The sequence below is a fragment of the Tenrec ecaudatus genome, chromosome 6 (genome assembly GCF_050624435.1).
Source record: "Tenrec ecaudatus isolate mTenEca1 chromosome 6, mTenEca1.hap1, whole genome shotgun sequence".
Classification (NCBI taxonomy): Eukaryota; Metazoa; Chordata; class Mammalia; order Afrosoricida; family Tenrecidae; genus Tenrec; species Tenrec ecaudatus.
The window spans coordinates 100377238-100401348 of record NC_134535.1 but is presented as its reverse complement, the minus strand read 5'-3'; the positions used below and the strand labels follow the sequence as shown (position 1 = coordinate 100401348).

Genomic DNA, 24111 nt, shown 5'->3' with positions numbered 1-24111 from the left:
CAAAACTTTAACTCCAGTCTTCTGGTTAAAACAGTAAGCATCTAGCACATTCTAAATGTCCAGCAAATGAAGCATGTAACAAAAATGATAACTATTAAAGCATTCATAATCACTGAAAAATATTCATAGCAGATTTAAATTAAAAATGAATTTCAAGCAGTATCTACATAGAGCATTTTTATAAATAAAACAGCGTTGCATAAAGATACAGAGAAAAAGACTAGAAGAGTAAATGCCAAATTTAAAAAGTTATCACCATTTGTTCTAAGATTACATACAATTATAATTTTTGGCTTATCTGAATTTCCTAAAAATGCAGGCATATTATCAATTACTTTTATGACAGTAGTGGTTTTACAAGCAGGAGGCTAATATAACAAACCAGTCAACCACAAACAGCCAAGCCCATCTTCCACCCATCTCCCTTCTTACGGGAGGGACGGTTCTGTCGATAATCGTTCGAAAGACCTCCATCCATTGTGTCATCATTTGGTTTCCCATAAGCTGAAGAGGCAATGCATACTGTAAAATAAAGGAATAACATAAACAATATCTATTCTCCTCTTCAAAAATTAGTGGTTTTTCCCCTACTGTAAAGTCAACATCTATGAAAAATCAAGACAACAATTTCATAATGTTCAATCCTGAATTAAGCTTAAAACAGACCTGTAAATTCATATGGTATAAATTTTCTAAATCTGGAAAAAGATTCACTACACTTCACTTGGGGGAAAAGTGGGATTTTTATAGTGACTTCAGGCAAGATGTGATGGAAGAGCACCCTATCAATGGGATGTTTGTCTTGTTTCTCTGGTTTACTTTTTTAAATTAAAAAAAATTAAGCAATATGGTAGGTCTCATTTATTCAGCATGAAACTCTAAAGATTTTTACCATTATCCCTTAGGTGTCAAACTTTCCCTTGGATTAAATTCTTTACCCCTTAAAAAGAATGCTATTCTGAAGCTGGGAACCAATAGAGAGGTCTGAGGGGCCGGCCCCAATCACAACTATGTGGACAGCACCCCCTCACACCAGAAGAATTTACTTCAGAGGACATCACTGAAGCTACGGCTCAGGGAGAGGGACACGTCTGATCAGAGCATAGAGAGCAAATGAAGAGGGAGGAAGAGAGAGTGGAGCACATCCTGGCCCCCCAAGTCCTGAGGACACTATTCCAGCTCAGAGCAGCCAAGGCACAGAGAGGACCATATGGCCGGCCCCACTAAGAGACACAACATCCCCCACTGACCAACAGCACTACGGGGGACAACACGGGAGGCAGTGTGGGAACTGCACCTGATCTGACCCTACCACACCAAGGCAAAACACGAAGGGTGTACAACAGAACATCCTGGGGCGCAGAGCAAGTAAGTACCGAGGGAGTACCAAAAACAGACTTTGAGGCCAGGGCGTGGCACCCCATCAGACTCAACCAGAAAACACTCCTAAAGGTCAACAAACAGATCTTGAACTATTTACAGGCTTTTCTCTTTTTTGACATTAGTTTTTTGTTGTTTTCTTTTCTTTTGTGGCTTTGTTTAGCGCTGTCTTGTTTTTTGTGCATTATCATCTCTGCAGGTCTATCTAGATAAGATAGGTGGGATAAACAATCTGAAGGAGAAAACAGGACCAACGGTTCCGGGGGGGACATGGGGCAAGGGGAAGTGGGGAAAAAGACGTGATGTTAACAAACCCAGGGACAAGGGAACAAGTGATCCAAATCCAATGGCGAGGAGGGTGTAGGAGGCCTCAAAAGGCGGCTGAGCAGGATAGTGGGACAAAAGGAAAGTCAAAGGGAAATAGAGGAAGAGCTAGGAGGCAAAGGGCATTTACAGAGGTCTCAATACAGGCATGTACATATGTAAATATATTTATATATGACGGGGAAATAGATCTATGTGCATATATTTATAGGTTTAGTATTAAGTCAGCAGATGGACATTGGGCCTCCACTCAAGTACTCCCTCAATGCAAGACACTTTGTTCTATTAAACTGGCATTCCGTGATGCTCACCTTCCTGACACAATCACTGAGGACAAAGCAGATACATAAGCAAATGTGGTGAAGAAAGCTCATGGTGCCAGCTATCAAAAGATATAGCGTCTGGGGTCTTGAAGGCTTGAAGATAAACAAGTGGCCATCTAGCTCAGAAGCAACAAAGGCTACATGGAAGAAGCACACTAGCCTGTGTGATCACATGTCAATGGGATCAGGTATCAGGCATCAAAAAACAAAAAATCATATCATTGTGAATGAGGGAGAGTGCAGAGTGGAGATCCAAAACCCATCTGTAGGCAACTGGACCTTTATGGAAGGGTTACGCAGAGGAGACGAACCAGGTGGGTGCAATATAGCACTGATGAAACATACAACTTTCCTCTAGTTCTTTAATACTTCCTCCCCCCCACCCCCACTATCATGACCCCAATTCTACCTTACAAATCCGGCTAGAACAGAGCATGTACACTGGTACAGCTAAGAACTGGAAACACAGGGAATCCAGGACAGATCCCTTCAGGATCAATAATGAGAGTAGCAATACCAGGAGGGGAAGCGGAAAGTAGGGCAGAAAGGGGGAACGGATCATAATGATCTACATATAACCCCCTCCCAGGGAGACGGACAAAAGAAAAGTGGATGAAGGGAGATGTTGGACAGTGTAAGACATAACAAAATAATAATAATTTATAAATTATCAAGGGTTCGTGAGGAAGGGGGCAGGGGAAGGGAGGGGGGAAATGAGGAGCTGATACCAAGGGCTCAAGTAGAAAGCAAATGTTTTGAGAACGATGAGGGCAAAAATGTACAAATGTGCTTGTCACAGTGGATGGATGTACGGATTGTGATTAGAGTTGTACCAGCCCCCACTGATTTAAATTTCTAAAAAATGCTATCCTTGAGATATTTTTACTGTCATTCTCCCCTACACTGTGGCATAGTACCCAAGCCCAACTTTGAAATGTGAGCCTGCCTCACTGTGAGCTGCAGGAGGGACCTGCCTCCACTCATGCCACAAACGTGCTCCACGCTGAGGACACACCTAATCTCGGCCCTTAGGAAGCTTATACTCCAGTTCCAAAAACAGATCAAGGAGGAATTACAATACGACATGACACAATATAGCTAAACGTAGTACAGTACTGACAAAACACACAGCAGGGCCACCCAGTCCAACTCAAGATATAAAGGGGTGGTTTCCCAGAAATGGCAATAAGCAAGCTGAGGCCTGAAGAAAGAGCACCAATTGGTATTGTAGGCAGGAATATGGTATTTATAAACGCTCAGAAGTGAGAGAGGGCTTGTTCATGGAGTAAAAAGGCGTTCAGTTTGACGGGGATCTTTTCAGGGCATGAGAATAAATCATAGTGGCTAATACCGGGTACTGACTTAGCACCTTGCACATGTCAGGCAGAAATACAACATTTGAATTTGTCTCTTCCACAGAAACCTACCTGAACAAGTGCATAAAAGATTTTCAGAATCTGCTTCTGCAGCAACACAGAATAATGAGAGGAGTCCGGCAGAAGCTGGATGATTTGCTGTTGAACACGAGGCAGAAATACCTGCATTGCCGCTATCAGGGGTTCCCTTTCTTCAGCTTTCTTATACCTGTATCAGCAAAGACAGAGAAAAGACCAAAATCATTTCTCCCCACAAACCAGCAACAGCAATAAAAACAATAAATGTGGAAATATATATAAACTATATAAAGCTACAAAAATGTTCAGAATTCTATCTTACATTTTGTAAGTATTACCACACTAAAATTAGAAGAAACTCTGAAAGGACAATCCCTATTTTAGGCAGAATACCTAAAATCTTTCTATAATAATTTAGACTCATTTTAAAAGCATCCCAGACAAATTTAGTAGCTCTCCTCAAGTTAGTCTTCAACTACACCCAATCCCCACCCCACCCCCACCCCACAGTAGTTGAAACAGACATTCTTATGATCGAGCACATGAAGGGGGCAGGGCTGGGAAGCATTTCTTACCTTCACCTAAGTGAACTGAGGGGAAACTTTACAAACTTAGGCATTCTGAGATCACTTTAATTACTACATATCTAAAATGTTCTCTTCAAATTCTCAAAGCATAGTATGACTGGTTTAGCTTAAAACCAGGACAGCAACAGGGTTTTATATGTACAAGTCCTCTCAGAAACCAGAAAGCAAGACTACTATGACACACGCTACTCTGATGCCAAATCCTGGACCTGCCAACCAGCTTTCATGGGAAAAGGATATTACTAGCAAAAACACAATGAGCCCTGTGGTGTGGTGGTGAAGCACTCAGCTGCTAACCCAGAGGTCAGCATTTCAAACCCACCAGCTGCTCCACAGCAGAAAGATGTGGCAGGCTGCTTCCAGAAACGTTTTCAGTACAGAAACCTTATTGATCAGCTCTACTCTGTCCTATAGGGTCAGAGTAGGATTCTAAGAGTTAACGTCAACTTGATGGGTTTGTTTGTTTGGGGAGGGGGGGGTCACGAGCCTCCACAATCAAATAGGTCCAAGGGGTGGTTGTGTAATTGAGGAGTAAAATTAAAGAGATATCAGACAAGATAAAGCATGCAAATGCTCACCTCTGGAACCACCATGACTTAAGAACCAGGCTCCCGCAGAGAACCAAAGCTTATATACACTCAGGGACATGGCAAGCCCCCCCTAATTACATGTAACCACATATGTAACAAGAGGGCTGTACCCTACCCCTAAAGGTCCCTGAGTACATTGGAGGAGTAACTGAACACCTGTGCTGGGGGCAGGTAAGGAGGAGTGGCTGTCTTCAGAGCCTAGAGAGAAAGAGCACATGTCTGCTTCTACAGTTAAAGCTGCCAGCTAAATAGCTTGTAAGAGGTAACTTTAAGGTAGCATTAAGGGAGGATATAGTGGGGAACAATATTAATTATGAGAATGTGATTGGAATTCACCTCCAAATCACAAGGGTAAAGGCCTCCCTCCACCCCAGAAACCCAGCCTGTCAGGATTCATCCATATACACTCTCTTCCCGTCCTCTGCTCCCCACAGTGGGGGCAGGGGGGTTGGTTAGCAGGAAAACGTTAACAGTTAATATTTCCTATTTTGCATTCAAAAAGGAGAATAGGAGTAAACATTAAAATGCCTCTATAGCTATGTTTCCAATGAAAGCTGTTAATAAGTGGTCCTCTGAAATTATCAAATAACTGAGAAGCTCTGCGTATTATTTTACTGTTAATAACAATGCGCATTAGCATACTAACGATTGTTTTAATAACTGCAGTAAGTAAACATGTTTAACTACATGTAAAATATCCTCTAAAATAATCTAATTCTACAGTATATCCCAAAACAGACACCATAAACAATTTACATGATTGATATATTCAGCTAATATAGAAATCAACTTACTCATATGTCTTCACCAGTTGATACAGACATAATAAACTGCCAAGCCAGCTTCCACTGTTCTGTGATTGCAAATAATAATTTATCTTGTCAACGACGGATGGCCAACGACCAGGAAAATCATGCTTAATGATGGCACGGAGACACATGGTTAACTGGGCTCTGGGGACAGGAAAAATGCAGCGTTACAGATAGCTGGCTTCAAAGGCTTCGACTAACTGACACATAAGCACCGAGCCTTTCACACACATTGCAGGTACACATCAGGACGAGCGAAGAATAAGAGCAACCCTTCAGCTTTTGTTTTAAGTGAAGGGGAAAAACAAGTAGATTGCGCCTCTGGTGAGCCCCTGACTACAGAGCAAGGAAGCGAACAGCCGTGCTGTGCGGAGTGCACTGGAAAGTGGATCGATTACTGCCAAGGAGTTTAGGATGAAATTTAATTCCTTACCATCGGACCTCCCTTTTTACCCATTTTAAATCTGTTCTAAAATTTAATATTTCCTGCTTCTTTTCCATTCAATTTTTTCTGCTTTACTTTGGAACTGGGGGGGGGGGTCTGCTGTTGTTTTCTTTTTCTGTGTGGCTTCTCGATATGAAATCCAGGAGAGGTGAGTCGACAGAGACAGTAACTGGACTGAAGCTCTCTTGGAGCACAACAGGAGAGGTCTGGGGAAATGAAGAGTGAGCAGCAGTGAGTACAGGAGAGAAGGGAATGTCCCAGGATGGACGGAGGCAATGACTGCACCACTGTCCTTACTGCGATCGGCTATGGGATGCTGTGACGTGTGAACTAGGACAATCAAACTGCTTACAATAATTTTTAAAGCAGCTCCTCTAGAAAAAAAGCCTCAATGCCTCAATTAACTGAAAATTAACAGAAGAGATGATTTCCTAAAATGAATGAAACCTTTACCCAGCCTTACCTTAAAATATAGCTTCCAAAAGAAACAAGTTAGAAATAAATTCATAAAAATTTTGAAAAAAATCATAAGATAATGTATCTACCTCAGGTCTGTCAAATTTCCAGCTTATTTTATAGTTTAGTTATCCTATTATATGCAGAGCGGGATTATAAAATTTCTGTTGTTTCAATTAGATAATCTCAGCCTACAACTGTAAAAGTAAGTGAAACAGAGGCCCACAAAATAGGGAAACCTCTGTGGCCAAACCTATCCATTATCAGTCGTTGGCCAACAAAAAGCACATCGTACCTAGCAACGCTACCTGAGGCACTAATTATTGTACTCTGAGTATAAGAAATAAGTATTAGACAATTCCTGAAAAAATTCAAATAACAGGAAGACAAAACAGAAAATAAGAACAACCCATTAATAAAACTAAAAGTTACATAATAAAAAGATGTGATCGCCTAACACTTAGTTAATGATTGGGATTGAAAAGAAGATGAGAAAAATCATTTCTCTTCAATAAATTATCAATATTATCACCACATCTGTCCTTCCATGATATTGACAAGTGGTTAGAAAGTCAATCTAGTTAAATTAGAATTCCACAGTGCAAAAAAAATGTGTTCAATTGAAAAGCAAATAACTTGAATTCAGTGAAACTGGTAAAAGAAGCATTACGCTACCTTTCCCGTATGTTGCCAAGTTCCTTCAAAACTGTTCTTTGCATAACTCAAACATTGAGTATAGCAAAGAAAATATTTCTCAAAGAATGCAGAAAATAAACCCTTGAAGACATGAAAGAAAGCAACAGGGAATTTGCATGACAAAGACAGGTCTCCTCTTTGCCATCAGCAACTATTTATTTAAAAATAGGTTATTCTTGGGTACAATAAAAATTCTTCTTTTTTTCAATTTCGCCCTCAGTTTCTCTCTCCAAATCTTTTCTCATTCCAAGAAGGGAGAAGAAACTTGCCAACTCTAAGTCATTTAATGAGTTCATGTGCAGAATCATTCAGAGAGCAAAAGAAAGCTGAAAACAAAAGTCCTTTTAACAAAAACTGGAATACGTGATTGGCTGGAGGGTTGCCAGTGCCATGACTGACTTGGGTAACCAATGAGAATAAAGATGATTTTCCTAAAGCAGTAAACCTGTCTCTCCCTTCCCTAGCAGAGTAACTGCACAAGAAGAGTCCGTGTTAGTTTGCCTTCCTGATACCATCTTGCCCACATTTTCTTCCCTTCCTACTGCTTATGTCACAAGTCTATCAGACACTCAGATTGAAACTCTATCCAGTCTCTGACATTAGGTAATTCACATCCACTACACTAAAGAGTGTATTTCTATTTGACAATCACAAATTTTCATGACTCTACAACTATGCTGTCCCACAAGACAGCCACTAACTACATGCACACACTCATATAAGGCAAAATTAGGCAAATTATATTTTCTGCATCTAGTTACACTAGCCACATTTAAAATATTTAAGATCTACCCAAAGCTAGTGACTAAATAGTGGGCAATGTGAATTAAAAATGTTTCCATCACTGAAGACCTTTTGCTGCTCTGCTGCTTCTATGAATTGAGAAACTAGAGGTGATTCATACCTAGTCTATCCTGTTTTCTTCAGAGGAAAAGATTCTCAGTTCAAGGAAATGAATAAAAACACGAGGGGGTTACAAACAGGTCAGGGGAAAAGTGGAATTAAAAACACTGCACTTTCTCCACAAACTTTTCTTCACCTAATATAGGTACAGGGTTAAGAAGAGTGGCAAGTTAAAATTCACAAAATTAAAAATAAATAAATAAATTTTAAAGTAAAATACAATTCACAGAATTCAACTTCCCTGTGTCTGAGGAAAAGGCTAAGAAAATCTTGTCTAAAATGCTTGAGGCAAAGAATTACAAATAAAAAATAAATAAGAGTATTATTTGCATGCCCATTTTTACAACTTTACATCTTTAAAAAAATGCACCTCACTAAATCTGGAGATCGGATTATTCCTTCTACGATGTTATCACGGATCTGCTGGCGATCATTTTCATGAATGTTGAATGGAAATACTGCTTCCCCTGGTGGAGGCTCTCGGTCTGGCCAATACTGTGTCACCATGTTCTTCAGGTAAATGGCAGCTGAGAAAGAGAGAAAACAGGCTAACGCAATAGCACTGACAGAGTGGTTAAGTGAGCTGACCGAGCGGGGAAAGATCTTCATTATAAATGAAAATAGTCAAGTAGGGAAGGGAAAACAGAAAGGAAAGGTTCCTCTCCAGCTGGTTAAGCAAGCTCCAGTGTTTAAGGACCGGAGCAACGATCTGGGAATCCAGCACACAGCCTTTGCCTTAACGCACGGTCTAAATGACAGCGCTACTCCATGCACTTCTAGGTTACAAGGCCCTGGCTTCAAAGCTTCATGAAAAATTCTGTCATTCAATTCCATCTCCCATGAACTTTCCGAAGTCTCCTTTCACTATGCTTAATATGAAGCTCACGAGAAATGAATGTAGATTGCTTTTTCACTTTTACCCGCTCTACTTGGCTCTACCGTTTTGAAAAAGAACATAGATCTACTTTAAACATCAGAAATCTGTTTAACCTTTTTTGAAATATTTAATACTTGTAAATGTAATTATAGGGAGCGCATTAGCCTTCAAATATTGACAGGAAATGTTTTTATCTGTTTTTTCCTATCAGAATAGATGCGCAATGGTTTAGTTCCGATTCTTCTTAATCATTTTCAACTTCAACTTTTAACGAAAGGCCTCAGAAAGAAACAAGCGGACACACTACGACCACCAGGTCTTTCAGAGGGAATGTGAAGCTTCCTAGCCATCGACTTGGACACAGAAATGTAAGCAAAGAACTTATATACAATGAAACGATTTGGCATTTAAGAATAAAGAGGTGTGATCCCCAAAGCAGCATAACTTTCTTCCCTCAAGCTTCTCCCGGCCCCTCCCTTCTCGCCGAAATCTCTCTGCCTTCAACCCTCTTTACCTCTTCACAACTAAATTGGCTGGTTAAAAGATTACACTACAGACAAACCAGGAAGTTCGATGTTGGCTATAATTACACTACAATAGAAAGTTAATTAACTTATGAAATTGGCATCCTATAAAATCCTCTTATTTTTTTTATTCACCTAAGATCTGGAAAGACATTCTACGTAAGGTTTCAATGTGTTCAGAGGAAAAAAAGTTATTTGGAGAATTTTTGTGTTTATATTAGTTTGGTTTGCTGTTTCATTTTACTTTTCATTTTAAACCACCTAGACTTAAGACCAAGTGCTGCCTTTTATATCCCAGTCCTGTTACATCTGAGGTAACAGTGACATAAAATACTCAGTAAAAACATGCAAACTGTTAAAAACTTGATATATGATCTAAGAATATGGGCAAACCTAGCAGCAGGTCAGAACTAGTGCCCGGAATTAATCTTTGCAAAAAGAAAAACAAAAATCAAGCTATATCTTATATATAAGAAATGCTCGTTTAGACCCTATAGAATCAGTTTTATAAATAAAGACAAGCAGCCTACAGAAAGTAAAAATCAAAGTAGACATAAACTCACTTATGATCCAGTAATTAAATCTACGAAATTAGTAACAAAAAATATTTGTTATGGGGCACTATGCAAGACAGCCTCTATAAATACCATATTTGCATTATACATTTAAGTAGATCTGTATTTAGTTAAAAAATAAATTAAACTTAATGTAATAAATTGACTAACATTACTGATGAAATGGAGCCTTACTAGCACAGTGGTTAGGTGCTGCCCTGCCAACAGTAGGACTGGCGGGTCAAACCCACCAGCTGCTCTGTAGGAGACCTACGTGGCAGTCTGCTTCCATAAAGATTACAGTCTGCGGCAATGACCACGGCCGCAACAACAGGCTCACGCATAACAGTGTTTGTGAGGATGGTGCAGGACCAGGCACTGTTTTGTTCTGAGTCAAAACCAATCTGACAGCACGCAGCAACAGTTTGCCAAAGCTGAGAAAGAGAACTCTAATATCATCTTTATCCAATTCACAGATATAAAGCATTAAACTTTGCTTCCTTACATCATCAAATACACTCACCACTTTAAACATAAGTTTTAATTTTTTTAAAGATACATGCACTTTTCTCCTTTTTTAAGCGCAACAGATTATTTGAGAGCCAAAAACAGAGGTGCAAATAGGTACTTGGACATGAACGTTCACCATAACATGGTTCACAATCACTGAGTCCAGGAACAGTTGGATGCAGTTACATAGGTATCGTGGAATATTACACAGCCATAAAGAAGTGGAAGCTCTGATACATGCTATGATATGGATGACTCCTGAAAACATTACACTTAGTGAAATAATCCAAACCAAAAAGACAAATACTGTAGGATTTCTCTTATATAAACTATCTAGAATAAGCAAATTAATAAATACGGAAGTTTATTAGAGAGAAGATGAGCGAGACTATTTTGCTGGTGCTGGCAAAATTGGGTCTCCATCAACAGAAGAATGAAACAGCACCCATACCTCACCCCACATACAAAAACAAACTCAGGATGGATCAAAACTCTAAAGGTATACAGGAAATAAATCTCCAGTGAACTAACTCCCTCTATCCACGAGCGAGGGGTAGGAAGAAAGTGGTCATTAAATGAAGTGCACTGGTATGTTGAGTACAGAAGGTCAAAGGCAGAAGCCTGACTTGAACAGTTAAAACTTGTCAGATTTCCCCTATGATGCATGCTGGACCTGATCTGGTTACCAAACTCGTATGTTTTGTGGGATTGTATTGTTTTGCTTGGTTTTTGATTGTACACATTAGGGGGTATCTCAGGAGTGTTATGTCATTGGGGGTCACCCTCTTGAAAGTGCAGTAAATGTTTTTTTTTTCACTTTTGGGGTATGAAAACCAGGACTGATAAACCTAGAGTCAGCAAGTGGAATAAGGTTTTGGAGGGACACAGAGGAGGTGGCAGGATGAAGGGGTGATGACGTCCAGGGGTCTGTGTTAGTCTGGATAGAAAAGAGAAACAAATTCATGGACACTCATATGTGTGTAATAGAGAACTTTACATCAGAGAGCAATTGTACATTAAGAAAACATGCCGGCCCAGGTTACCTCCAGAAATCTGATATTAGTCCATATGTCTGTTACCAGTCTATAAATTCTTCTTCAGACTCACTCAACACATGCAAGGACATCGAATGCAGGAGGAAAGATCACAGGCCACTAGGTGAAAGTCTTGTGGATCCAATGGCGGTGGAAGCATCTCAATGTTGGCAGGGGTCTCCACATGGCTCCTCCAGCTCCAGGAGTCTAGTAGAGCTCCATGTGTCTTTTCAACAGTAATGTCTCGCAGGGAGAGGGTTTATCTGACCTCCAATGAGCTATTTATCTCCATTTTTGCCTCCCGAAATGAGGTTATCAAGCTGCGACCTGATTTACAGGCTAGACTCCACCCCTTCACAAACTGACAGATTATATAACTGCCATTCAGTCCATATAGAAAAAGAATGTTTGGAAACTGACTGTGATAGCAAATGTACAATTCTGCTTGACATGAATGAAATATGGAAATATTTGGTATAGGTATTAAGCCCAATTAACAAAACAAATTTAACTGTAAATCCCAGAGCTATAAAGATTATCAATGAGAAAAATAAAATAAGGACCAGCTTAATGGCCCTATTGCAAGCCATAGACACATCATCATATATAAAGAAGCACACATATTAGAAGACAAAATAGATGAGTGGACCTACTAAAAATAAGCACCCTTATGTGCAACAAAAGACAATTAAAGAGAACGCACAGAGTGGGGTATTAATCTTGGCAATGGCACAACAGACAGGGACTAATCTCTAAAATCTACAGAAGACTGCACCACTTCAATAAAATGAAGAGCCCGATGTAAAAGTGAGCAAAAGACATGAACAGACAGTTCACCAAAAATGACATCCGAATGCATAACAAACACGTGATCTTAAGAATCATTGTGGTCATTACAATAGGCAAATGTACAGGCAGAAACAGATCAGTAGATCCCAGGGGCTGGGGAAGAGCAAAATGGGAAGTTATTGCTAAATGGCACAAAGTTTCTACTTGCCGTGATGAAAAAGTTTTGGTATTAGATGGATGTACAACAATTTGAATCTCATTAATGTCATGAGTTAAACATTTTAAAAAATGTATAATGGTAAAGCTTAAGTTTTATATATATATATATATATTACAATAAAATCTTTCAAAAAGTTAATTAAGTTTTAAACATGAACAGAGTTGATGAGAATATGGAAAATCTAGCATTCTAATGCACTGTTAATTAAGTAAAACAAAACAAAAAAATGAGAATTTAAAATTCTACATGTTAATACCATTAATGTCCACTGACAGCATTTCCATCACTCATCAGTGACCCAGTGAACACAAGCCCACAAGTACCTGGAGACTCATGTCCAGTAATACACATTTAGCCTCTATCAAGACCAACAATGGAGACTTAAGCAATGACATTTGTACACCAAAAAGACATTGACAGTTACTGTAAAGAAAGAGTTATCTAGAGATACAATGATCTAGAATAAACCCCCAAAATAAAGTTAAAGGAAACTGTAAAATAATATGAAGAAACCTCGAAAAGCTCGTGGAAAAAATGGAATTAAAAAATAACACATTTTTGTTTGTTTTGCTAACATTTATTGTGAATTAGGTGAAGGTTTATATTCCAGAAAATGTTGAATTCAAATATTTAAATGACTTATCAAACCTCCCCATAGATTGCCTTGTCACCCCTATGCCCAATTTCTCTCCCCCGTCTTGTACACCCAATTAATGCCTAGCTATTAGTCTAGCCTGGGGGTCGGCAAGCTGTGGCTCTCAAGCCCTATGGGGCTTTGGGGTACATACATGTGACTCTGAAGTAAAATGAAAATAAAAGTATCATAGTTTCATTTAGAATAGAACTTAAAATTTGTAATTATTTCCTTATTTGTAGAAATATATTTATGGCTCACGAATAATTTTTAAATTTTTGTGAGGGTCAGGCTTGGCTCTCCTGTCTGAAAAGTTTGCAGCTCGTGGTCTAGTCTTTTGTCTCACCTTCCCCGCCCCTCTGGCCTCCTCCCTCCACCACCCTCTGCCACCTGGTAACCATCAAAGTTTGTTTCTTTGGGCATGAAAACCTATGTCTTACAGGAATGGAACTTTTCCCATGAACTTTTTGAAGCCCCCTCTTATGTGCTATAAATATACTTTTAAAGACAGCATATGTACAGAAAACAAAGAATTAAAGAGCCACACACTAAAGTCGATGGCAGTTATTTGGAAGTAAGATTAAGAGCAATTTAATGTAAAAAATCAATATTATATAATAATTCTATTTCATGGAATTAAGATATTAATTTAATATTTTCAGTTATACTTAAATTATTTTTCTAAAATTCAAAGAAACCTTATAATGATGCTGTAAACACTTACATAATATTTTTTTTGCTTGCAAAAAATCATTTCAGATTTAAAAAAACAAAACTCACTGCCACAGAGTCGATATTAATTCATACAGCAACTAGACACAGTAGAACTGCCCCTATGAGTTTTTGAGACTGTAACTCTTTTCAGGAATAGAAAGCCCTCCTTTTTTTAAATCATTTTATTGGGGGCTCATACAAGTCTTATCACAATCCATACATCCATCCATTGTTTCAAGCACATTTATTTGTTGCCATCATCATTCTCAAAACATTTGCTTTCTGTTTGAGCCTTTGGTATCAGCTCCTCATTTTCCCCTCCCTCCCTCATGAACCCTTGATAATTTATAAATTAATATTACTTTGTCACACTGTGACATCTCCCTTCACCCAAGAAAGCCCTGCTGACTTTGAAGTTCGCAGCCCAATGCTTAACCATTACGCCACCAGGGCTCCTGTTTCCCAATAGCTCTACATGAAAGCCCATTCCATCAAGCTGGTTCTAACTCAGCAGAATCACAGCAGAGCACAACTAACCCATAGGGTTTCTAAGGCCACAATCTTTCCTTCACAGAAATAGACTGCCACATCTTTCTAGTAGACTGGTGGGTAGCAATTGGTGACCTTCTGGTTAGTAGCTAAGCGGCTTGACCACTGTACCTTCAGGGTTCCGTCTATTTGATAAAACATAGACTAAGGAACTGAGATTTAAGGATCCAAAGAATTTACATCAACCTTGCAAACCAAAACAACTCCAAGGTTAAATGGTTTCATAGTTTTTCCATTTTATCTTAACTACAAAGGGACCCTTTTAGGAAAGAACATATGGTTATGAACATTTTCTCAACCCTTATTAACTCCTCAAATTTTCATAATAATTTTATTAGGGGCTCAAACAACTCTTATCACAATCCATACTTACATCAATTGTGAAAAGCACATTTGTACATTCATTGCCCTCATCATTCTCAAAACATTTGTTCTCCACTTAAGCCCCTGCCATCAGCTCCTCATTTTCCCCCCTCCCTCCCCGCTCCCCCCTCCCTCATGAACCCTTGATAATTTATAAATTATTATTTTATCATATCTTATACTGTCTGATGTCCCCCTTCACCCACTTTTCTCTTGTCCTTCCCCAGGGTGGGAGTTATATGTAGACCTTTGTAATCAGTTCCCCCTTTCCACTCCACCCTCCCAGTATCACCACTCTCACCACTGGTCCTGAAGGGCTCATCCACCCTGGATTCCCTGTGTTTCCAGTTCCTATCTGTACCAGTGTACATCCTCTGGTCTAGCCAGACTTGCAAGGCAGGATTGGGATCATGCTAGTGGGGGGCAGGGGGAGGAAGCATTTAGGAACTAGAGGAAAGTTGCATGTTTCATTGTTGCTATATTGCACCCTGACTGACTCGTCTCCTCCCCGAGACCCTTCTGTAAGGGGACGTCCAATTGCCTACAGATGGGCTTTGGATCTCCACTCCACGCTCCCCCTCAGTTACAATGATCTTTTTTTTTCCTGATGCTGCCGGATACCTGATCCCTTCAACACCTCGTGTTCGCACAGGCTGGTGTCCTTCTTCCATGTGGGATTTGTTGCTTCTGAACTAGATGGCCACTTGTTTACCTTCAAGCCTTTAAGACCCCAGGCGCTATATATCTTTTGAAGCCAGGCACCATCTGCTTTCTTCACCACATTTGCTTATGCACACTATAATCCCATTTCTATAGAACTGTTCGTCTGCCCTCTGCCTGGGCAGATATTCATAATGTTAAAGATAGTCTTTTCTGTATGATGACTGCTGGCTCAATTTTTTATTTGCTTTTTTTTTTTACTTTCTCCATGGTATTCTTGGATATTTCCAGAAATATTTAAAAGGAGAATATGTCACTACATAATAAAAGTCTAAGTATGTAAATTTTTAATTAGCAACTCTGTGTCATTTTATCCCCTTCATATTGTAATAATCATCTTCTCTGAACTTACAATGCTGCAAGGCTCTCCCCATTTTTAACCTTATGGAGTCCCACAAACAGAAAAGTAACTTTTATGTCTAACTCACAAGGTCCAGCTTATCATTTAGTTCAGGGCTCCTCAAACTACAGCCTGCAGGCCACATGCGGCCCGCAGGGTGTTTTTGCCCCGTTTGTTTTTTCACTTCAAAATAAGATATACACAGTATGCATAGGAATTTGTTCATAGTTTTTTTTAAACGACAGTCCGGCCCTCCAATGGGTCTGAGGGACAGGTGAACTGGCCCCCTGTTTAAAAAGTTTGAGGACTCCTGATTTAGTTGGATATATGTGCTCAACCATTTGAACCTCTCTGATCTGACATAGAAGTAGAGCTCAGATATGTGGTCCTAGTTCATGGGGTCTAGGCTAGCAGGGGGCCTTCGTGGTGTAACGGTTAAGTGTTCAACTGCTAACCACCGTCAGCAGTACAAAACCACCAGCCACGCTATGGGAGAAAGACGGGGCGGGCTCCCATTCCCATGAAGAGTTAGAGTCTCAGAAGCTCACAGCAACAGTTCTACTCTATCCTAGATAGAGGGTCAGCGTGCTCTGAGTCAACATCAACTTGATGGCAGTGAGCTTGGTTTTTTGGGTTTTGGTGTTTTTGGTGGGTGTGGGGAGGGCTATCATGGACTACCAAAAGAACAAACCAATCTGTCTTGGAAGAACTCCAGGCAGAAGCTCCTTCGAGGCCCAGATGGCCAGACTCCATCTCACATTTGGGACATGTCAGCAGAACACCATGCTTGGTAGTGTAGAAAGGCAGAGACAGAGGAAGGCCCTCAAGAAGATGGATTTACACAGCGGCTAGACCAGTGGGCTCAAGCAGAGACACACTGTGAGGAGGGCACAGGAGTCGGCAGAGTTTGGGGTCAGGATGGGTCGGTGTTGACTGGAAGGCACCTTGCAACAACAGGCTACCAAGAATCATTGGAAATTAAGGAGAAAAGCGATAAAAAATTAATAAACAGTGCCAGTGTTACAGAGGCAAAATATTGATGGGGAAATGGTGAGAACAACAGATATATCTGAGAATTCAAGGACTACCCTAAATGGGGGGGGGGGGGGGGAGAGGTGAACTTTTTTTTTTCTTCAATCATTTTATTGGGGGCTCTTATAGCTCTTAAAACATTCCATACAACAATTTTATCAAGAATATTTGTACATATGTTGCCATCATCATTTCCAAAACATTTCTACTTGAGCCCTTGATATAAACCTTCTTTTTCCCCCCTCCCTCCCCCACCCTCATGAATCCTTGGTCGATTATATAGGTATTATTATTTCACATCTTACACTGTCTCCCTTCATCCACATTTGTTATACATCCCCCTTGGTGGGGGGGGGGGTGTTAATGTGATTGGTTCCCCCTTTCTCCCCCTTCCTCCTCCCCAATCATCTCCCTACCCTCATGATATCACTAGTTCGTGAGGGGTTTATCTGTCCTGAATTCCATGTGTCGAGAGCTCTTACCTGTACCGATGTGTGTTCTCCGGTCGAGCCGGATCCTGAGGTAGAACTGGGTCATGGTAGTGGGGGGTGGGTGGGGAGGAAGCATTCAGGGACTAGAGGAATGCTGTGTGCTTCCTTGGTGCTCTCCTGCACTTTGGCTGAGTCATCCTTCCTTATAACCTGAGTTACAAGGACTTTAAGTGATTAGAAAGACATACATGGTTCCTAGTTTCTCAAAAAAAACACCTATTTAGAATAAAGTTCTCATCCTTCTTTGTTCTTTCATCTATAAATAAATATACTAATCCCCAACATATGGCACCCTGAAACAGGGACTAAGGGTGTGGGAAACTGAGGCACGGGAAGAGAGTACATGCAGACAAATTCTTTAGTCTCATGTTTTAAGAAGTCTGGGAGGTCAGGATTCTGGGTGGAGGAAGGCCTTCACACTTGTGAGTTGGAAATGAGTCTCAATCACATTCTCATAACCAAGATTAATCCCCACAATATTCTCCCATAATAGTGCTACCTTAGAGTTGCCTCTTACAAGCACATGGCTCAATCTGGCTGGCAGCTTATCTATAGGAGCTATTGCTCTCCCTACTCAGGTGAGTCACTCCCCTTACCCGCCCCCTGTGAAGCAGACTAGCCACTGTAACACCATTTTGTTGACTACTGAATGACCTGCCTTCTTGCCCCTCTCATCTCAGCAACCTCCACTAGTAATTAATTGATTTCAGAATGTAGTCAGGTGTACCCAGAATGAGGGCATTGTAATTGATATTGTTATTTTTTAATATTGTTCCTTTTGATTACTCTTTAATATTGTTCCTTTTTGATGTTGTAACCAGGATGTTATAATTAATCCTGCTACTATCGTTTTTCTGTAACCAATGTACCCTGCTTTGATCTAAAGAATGTTAACATTAATTTTGCTAATCTTGCTCTGTCACCCCTGCTAAAGCCCCTGATAAATTATCTTTGTGGTCTGTGCCTTTATAAACTCACTGTTAATTCCATTCCGGGCTGCGTTTGAGAGAAACACTTTCAGTTTCTCGGTAGCCCAGCTAGCTGAATAAAAGACTCTTCTAAACTTAAAGACATTATAGTGGCTTGTCATTTATTTGAACCCACAACACCTGCACTGGTGTTAGGCTACTCCTCCAATGTACTCAGGTTCCCTTAGGGTTAAGGTACAGCCCACTTTGTTGCGTATGTGGTTACCTGTAACTAGAGGGGCAAGCATGCCCCACGAGTATAAAAGGTGATGTGAGAATATACTCGCTCTGCTCAGACCTGGATCCTGAAGCCATGGCAGAGGTGAGCACCCCAAAACTCATCTCTTAATTTCTTCCCTTCAATTACACAATCATCTCTTAGAACCTGTCTGGATCTCATATCAGGGGAAGATCTCCTGGAGGAGAAATTACCCCACACAATGGTTGTGTAACCCCCATCAGATGAGAGTGAATTGGGGAAATTATTTCGAAGTGAGAATCCAGTTGGGGAATTAGTACGATTTTTAAAAAATTAACAGAACAATGGGGCAAGGTGAAAGTATTAGTCTCAACCACCGACTGAAAAAACAAGAGTGTAGTAGTAACAAAATGAAAAGATGCCAGGTTTTCTACAAGTAGTAAAAAGGTACACTGCATGATTCCCTAAGGAAGGGACGCTAGGTCTACAGACGTGGGAAAAGGTTGTACAAATGTAAAGACAGCACATGAAGGGGGAGAACGTCCCCGTGGAGACATGGTCTCTGTGGACTCAAGTAAAAATTGCTTTAGAACCTCTGCAGACATAGGAAGACGAGAAAGAGGATTGTCAGTCTAGTGAGAGTTTTGTGTGAGCTATCCGAATTTTCAAAAGCAAACTAATGTCTCTTTGAATGAGTATGAATTAGGTGGAAAACTTTAAAAATAACTTAAGATGCAGGGAGTGATTTATCAGACATTTTCCAAAGGAGTGCCAGCAATGCGCTGGTCTGGAACCAGAGCACAGTGTGCACTGCTGTAGACTTACCTAGCAAGGAAAGGTCCAAAAGCTAGGCCCGCAGTCCGCCAGAGGAGCGGCAGAAATGTCAAGAGGGTGATTTAGCCCAAAAACTCAAGGCATTCAAATTGTTACTGGAGTTTTTTAATCAAAATTATGAAGGGGAAATTAAGATTGTAATTAAAACAGAAATTCCCTGGTTTATAAAAAAAAGGGATATTCCAATCGGTAAAACAGACACCACTTGGGAAACAGCTTCCGAGGAATCTGACTTCATAGGTCGTGGAGTATTCTGGGATGCTGCTGTGGTCAAGCAGGAGCGTCCCCACATGGAACGAGTAATTGAAGGAAAGGGATTTTCAGGATGTTCAGACTCAAGGGCTGGTATCACGGTCATGAACCATCTACAATGGCCTAAGGCATGGTTACTAATTTCATCACCACGGCCTCCTGATTTCAATATGGAGGAGATAGGAGAAGTCAACCAGGAAAAAATATGGCAGAGTCGTAAAATCCTACAGAGTACAGAGCCTGAAAGACAGTCAGGCTTCATTCAGCTTGTTTTTACCCTCACCACTACCCAATTTCAACAGGAGAGGGAAAACAGGACATAAAGGGGGAGGCCTCAGGGAAAAAATAGTGAACACGGAGATTCTCATCCAATCAAGGCCACTCCTAGTTATATCTGTTAAGAATTTAAAATTTTACATCTTTTAATCAGGACGACTGTCATAAGGCCTACACCCATTAAACTGTCCTGGAACTCCAATGGCCCGAAATGGGTGGGACAGTGGCTTCTTTGCATGAGTCAGTTCAAGAGCTGCAAGGAGCATGTCTCACTGAAGAAACTCTCAGCTCTTGGAATTCCCATGTCTGTAATTAAGAAGAAATCTGGTAACTGGTATATGCTCATAGATTTTAGAGCCATGAATTCAATTGTAAAGCTGTTGGGGACTCTCCAACCAGGCCTACCCTTCCCGAGTTTGATCCCAAAAGAGTAGTCTTTAATAGTCATAAATCTGAAAGATTGTTTTTACACTATCCACTGAGATCTTGCTGACCGTGATAAATTCGTTTTCATGGTCCCCAAGTTATACAATAGGGCCCCAATGAGAAGATTTCAAATGAGAAACTCAGCTCGGGGCATGATGAAAAGTGCCACGATGTGTAAGTTTTTTATAGGTAAAGTCCTAGAACCAGTCACAGAGGTTTTTTCCCAAGGCATACATCATCCACTACATGAATAGTATCATAGCAGCAGCACCTACTAATGAAATGCTACAAGCTTATATTCATACCAGAGAGGCCAGCACTCAGACAGGATCAGTAATTGCTCCTGATCAAATTCAGACAACCAGCCCTTATACATACCTAGGGACAATAGTAGATCAGATGACTATTACACCACAAAAAGTTGGAATTAGAAAAAAAACATCTAAAAACATTAAATAATTTTCAAAAGCTACTAGGAGATATAAAATTGGGTAAGACCCTTGCTGGGAATCCCCATAGAAGAGTTCAAAAACACGTGTTTGACACAGTAAATGGGGACCCATACACAAAGAGGGCCACAGGGCCAGCCACACTACAAGACACGACATCCCTCACTGATCCATAGTGCTACGGGGACAACATTGGAGACACAGTGCGGGAATTGCACCCAATCTGACCCCACCACACCGAGGCAAAACACTAAGGGGTGCAACAGAACAGCAAGGGGAGCACAGCAAGGAAGTCCCCAGGGAACACCAAAAATAGACTTTGGGGCCAGGTCTTGGCACCCCATCAGATTCAACCAGAAAAAAACTCCTAAAGGTCAACAGACCTTGAACTACTTACAGGAGTTTCTTTTTTTTGGTTATTCTTTGTTTTCTTTTGTTGCTTTGTTTTGCTCTGTCCTGTTTTTGTGCACATTATTTCTGCAGGTCTGTCTAGAGAAGATAAGCGAGATAAACAATCTAGAGGAGAAAACAACGGGACCAACGGTTCCAGGGGGACATGGGAGAGGGGGAGGTGGGGGAAAGGAGTGGGTGTTAACAAATGCAGGGACAAGGGAACAAGTGATCTAAAATTGATGGTGAGGAGGGTATAGGAAGCCTGGTAGGGCTTGATCAAGGGCAATGTAACCAAGAGGAATTACTGAAACCCAAATGAAGGCTGAACATGACAGAGGGACAAGAGGAAAGTAAAAGGAAACAGGAAATGACTAGGAGGTAAAGGGCATTTATAGAGGTCTAAATACAGGCAGATACATATGTAAATATATTTATATATGACGATGGGGAAATAGATCCATGTGCATATATTTATAGATTTAATACTAAGGTAGCAGATGGACATTGGCCCTCTACTCAAGTACTCCCTCACACAAGAACACTTTGTTCTATTAACCTGGCACTTGGTGACGCTCATCTTCCCGATACGATTGCTGAAGACAAACGGGTACATAAGAAAATGTCAAGAAAGCTGATGGTGCCTGGCTATCAAAAGATGTAGCACCTGGGGTCTTAAAGGCTTGAAGATAAAGAAGCTGCCATCTAGCTGAGAAGCAGCAAAGCCCACATGGAAGAAGCACACCAGCCTGTGTGATCATGGGGTATCCATAGGATCAGGTATCAGGCATCAAAGACTCAGAAGAAAAAAACATATCACTGTGAATGAGGGGGAGTGTGGAGACCCAAACCCATTTGTAGGCAACTGGACAACCCCTTACAAAAGGGTTACAAGGAAGAGACGAGCCAGTCAGGGTGCAGTACAGCACCAATGAAACATACAACTTTCCTCTAGTTCTTTAATGCTTCCTCTCCCCAACTCTCGTGACCCCAATTCTACCTTACAAATCCGGAAGGACCAGAGCATGTACACTGATACAGATCAGAGCTGGAAACACAGGGAATCCAGGACAAATAAAATTCCTCAGGACCAATATTGAGAGTAGAGATACCAGGAGGGTAAGGGGAAAGGGGAAACCAATCACAATGATCTACCTATAACCCCCTCCCAGGGGGATGGACAACAGAAAAGTGAGTGAAGGAAGACATCAGTCAATGTTAAAACATGAAAAAATAATAATTTATAAATTATCAAGAGTTCATGAGGGAGCAAGGGAGGGAGGGAGGGAGGGAGGGAGGGGGGAGATGAGCTGATACCAAGGGATCAAGTAGAAAGAAAATGTTTTGAAAACGATGATGGCAACAAACGTACAACATGTGCTTGACACAATGGATGGATACGTGAATTCTGATGAGTTGTACGAGCCCACAATAAAAAGATTTAAATTTTTAAAAGGGGAGACCCATACCTAAATTGTCCTAGAGTTCACCCCTGAGGCTTGCTGCAAGTTACAATTTATAGAGTGCACGAGCCAGGGAAATGTATGGCATTGATCCGTTTAAGTCTTCACCTTGTCATTTCTCACACAACTATCACCCGCACTGCCATGCTAGCACAAAAGGAGAAGCCTCCAGAGTGGCAACATCTGGGCAAGACAGGCCCCACAGTCACTTGGCCTCATTGGGAACAAAGCTCAGCTGACTGCCAAGGCCAGGATGGCTGAAGACAACTGAGTGGGGATAACAAATCAATCATAATTTTGCCTTATACCCCAACTCAGGAAAAAACCTTTTGGAATTTTCCAGAGGTTTTCGGACAGCCATTAGCTTAATGTTGGGGTTCTTCTACAGACTAAATTGTGGCTGAAACAATGGGCCCAAGCAGAGACACAATTGTGGGATGCCAAAGGCGTAGGCAGTGTTTCCTTCTGCTGTGCATCGCGACAGCATTGGTCGGTATCGACTTGATGGCCCCCAACAACAACAGGCTACCAACAATCATGGGAAATTAGGGAGATTAAACTATTAAAATTAAGGCACAGTCCCAAAGTTACAGAGGCAAAGAACTGATGGGGAAAATGGAGAAGAGAGAAAAGGCTAGGGGATATTTGAGAATACAAGGACTAGCCAAATTGGGGGGGGGGGGGGGAGAGCGCGGGCAGAGTGAACTCTTAAATATACATTGTTCCTAGTTTTTCCAAAAAGATCACAGATATTTAAAATAAAGTTCTTATCTTTCTTTTATCTGTAAATAAATTTATAAAGAATTTTTTTAAAAAATCCAACTCACCTGCCTGGCGTACAGGGAATTCCACATGGTCAGAGACTATAATCCGAAGTAAACTGGGGGCAAAATTGATAATCTTGTAGGACTGAAAGTGAAAAGAAATATTTTTTGGAATAGGGTAATATAAATGAACTATTACTGAATACCATACTGCCTCATTTATTATTTTTTTAATCTTTAAAGTAAGAGAAACTCTCTAAGGCAAAATGAAAATTACTAAAGTATACCCAAGCTAAAAAAAAAAAAGACCTTTCAAAAAGTTTCTAGAAATTCAATTAAAAGGATCTTTGGTTCACATATACTTCCAAAATGTTCTCTAAAAAGAATTTGCTGACTTATATTCCCAACAGCAGTACATAAAAATGTCCATATGTTCAAACAGATATTATCATTCCTTCACAATGGTAAAACTTCATTAATTATCTTTTGTCTATCGATATTTTAAATTACATTTCCTTTATCTCAAGAGTCAAGGAATTATTTTCATGTTTGCAAGTTATTTGGATGCTTAAGCAAATTTCTTGGTTCCTTTATTCTTTTGTACCTGAGGATATGAAAACAGTCAACATCGAAAAAAGAGAAGATGGTGGTTAAGTAAATAGTTGTGCATGTGAGATGGAGGGAACCAGCCCACACAAGCACAGCAACTCAGGAGACTGTCACCAAGCTGCCTCCTGCTGCTGCGCCATGTTGTAAGCCTGGCAATATCCAAGTGAGTCTGTCATGAGAAATTACTGCTCTACCCTTGACCTGAGTCATTTCATCCTACACA

At 40.5% G+C, this 24111-nt stretch overlaps 1 protein-coding gene across 2 annotated transcripts in view; it reads right to left on the bottom strand.

Moving 5' to 3' along the window:
• IPO8 (importin 8) overlaps nucleotides 1–24111 on the bottom strand; it is a 92183-nt gene that overhangs the window by 52464 nt on the left and 15608 nt on the right. For both annotated transcript variants that reach the window (XM_075551916.1, XM_075551915.1), the window contains exons 2-6: nucleotides 23343–23424; nucleotides 8278–8434; nucleotides 5393–5551; nucleotides 3455–3611; nucleotides 433–522 (exon numbers count right to left, since the gene is read on the bottom strand). In XM_075551916.1, the coding sequence (XP_075408031.1) occupies nucleotides 433–522; nucleotides 3455–3611; nucleotides 5393–5551; nucleotides 8278–8434; nucleotides 23343–23424 (645 nt within the window). The remainder of the gene's footprint in view (nucleotides 1–432; nucleotides 523–3454; nucleotides 3612–5392; nucleotides 5552–8277; nucleotides 8435–23342; nucleotides 23425–24111) is intronic.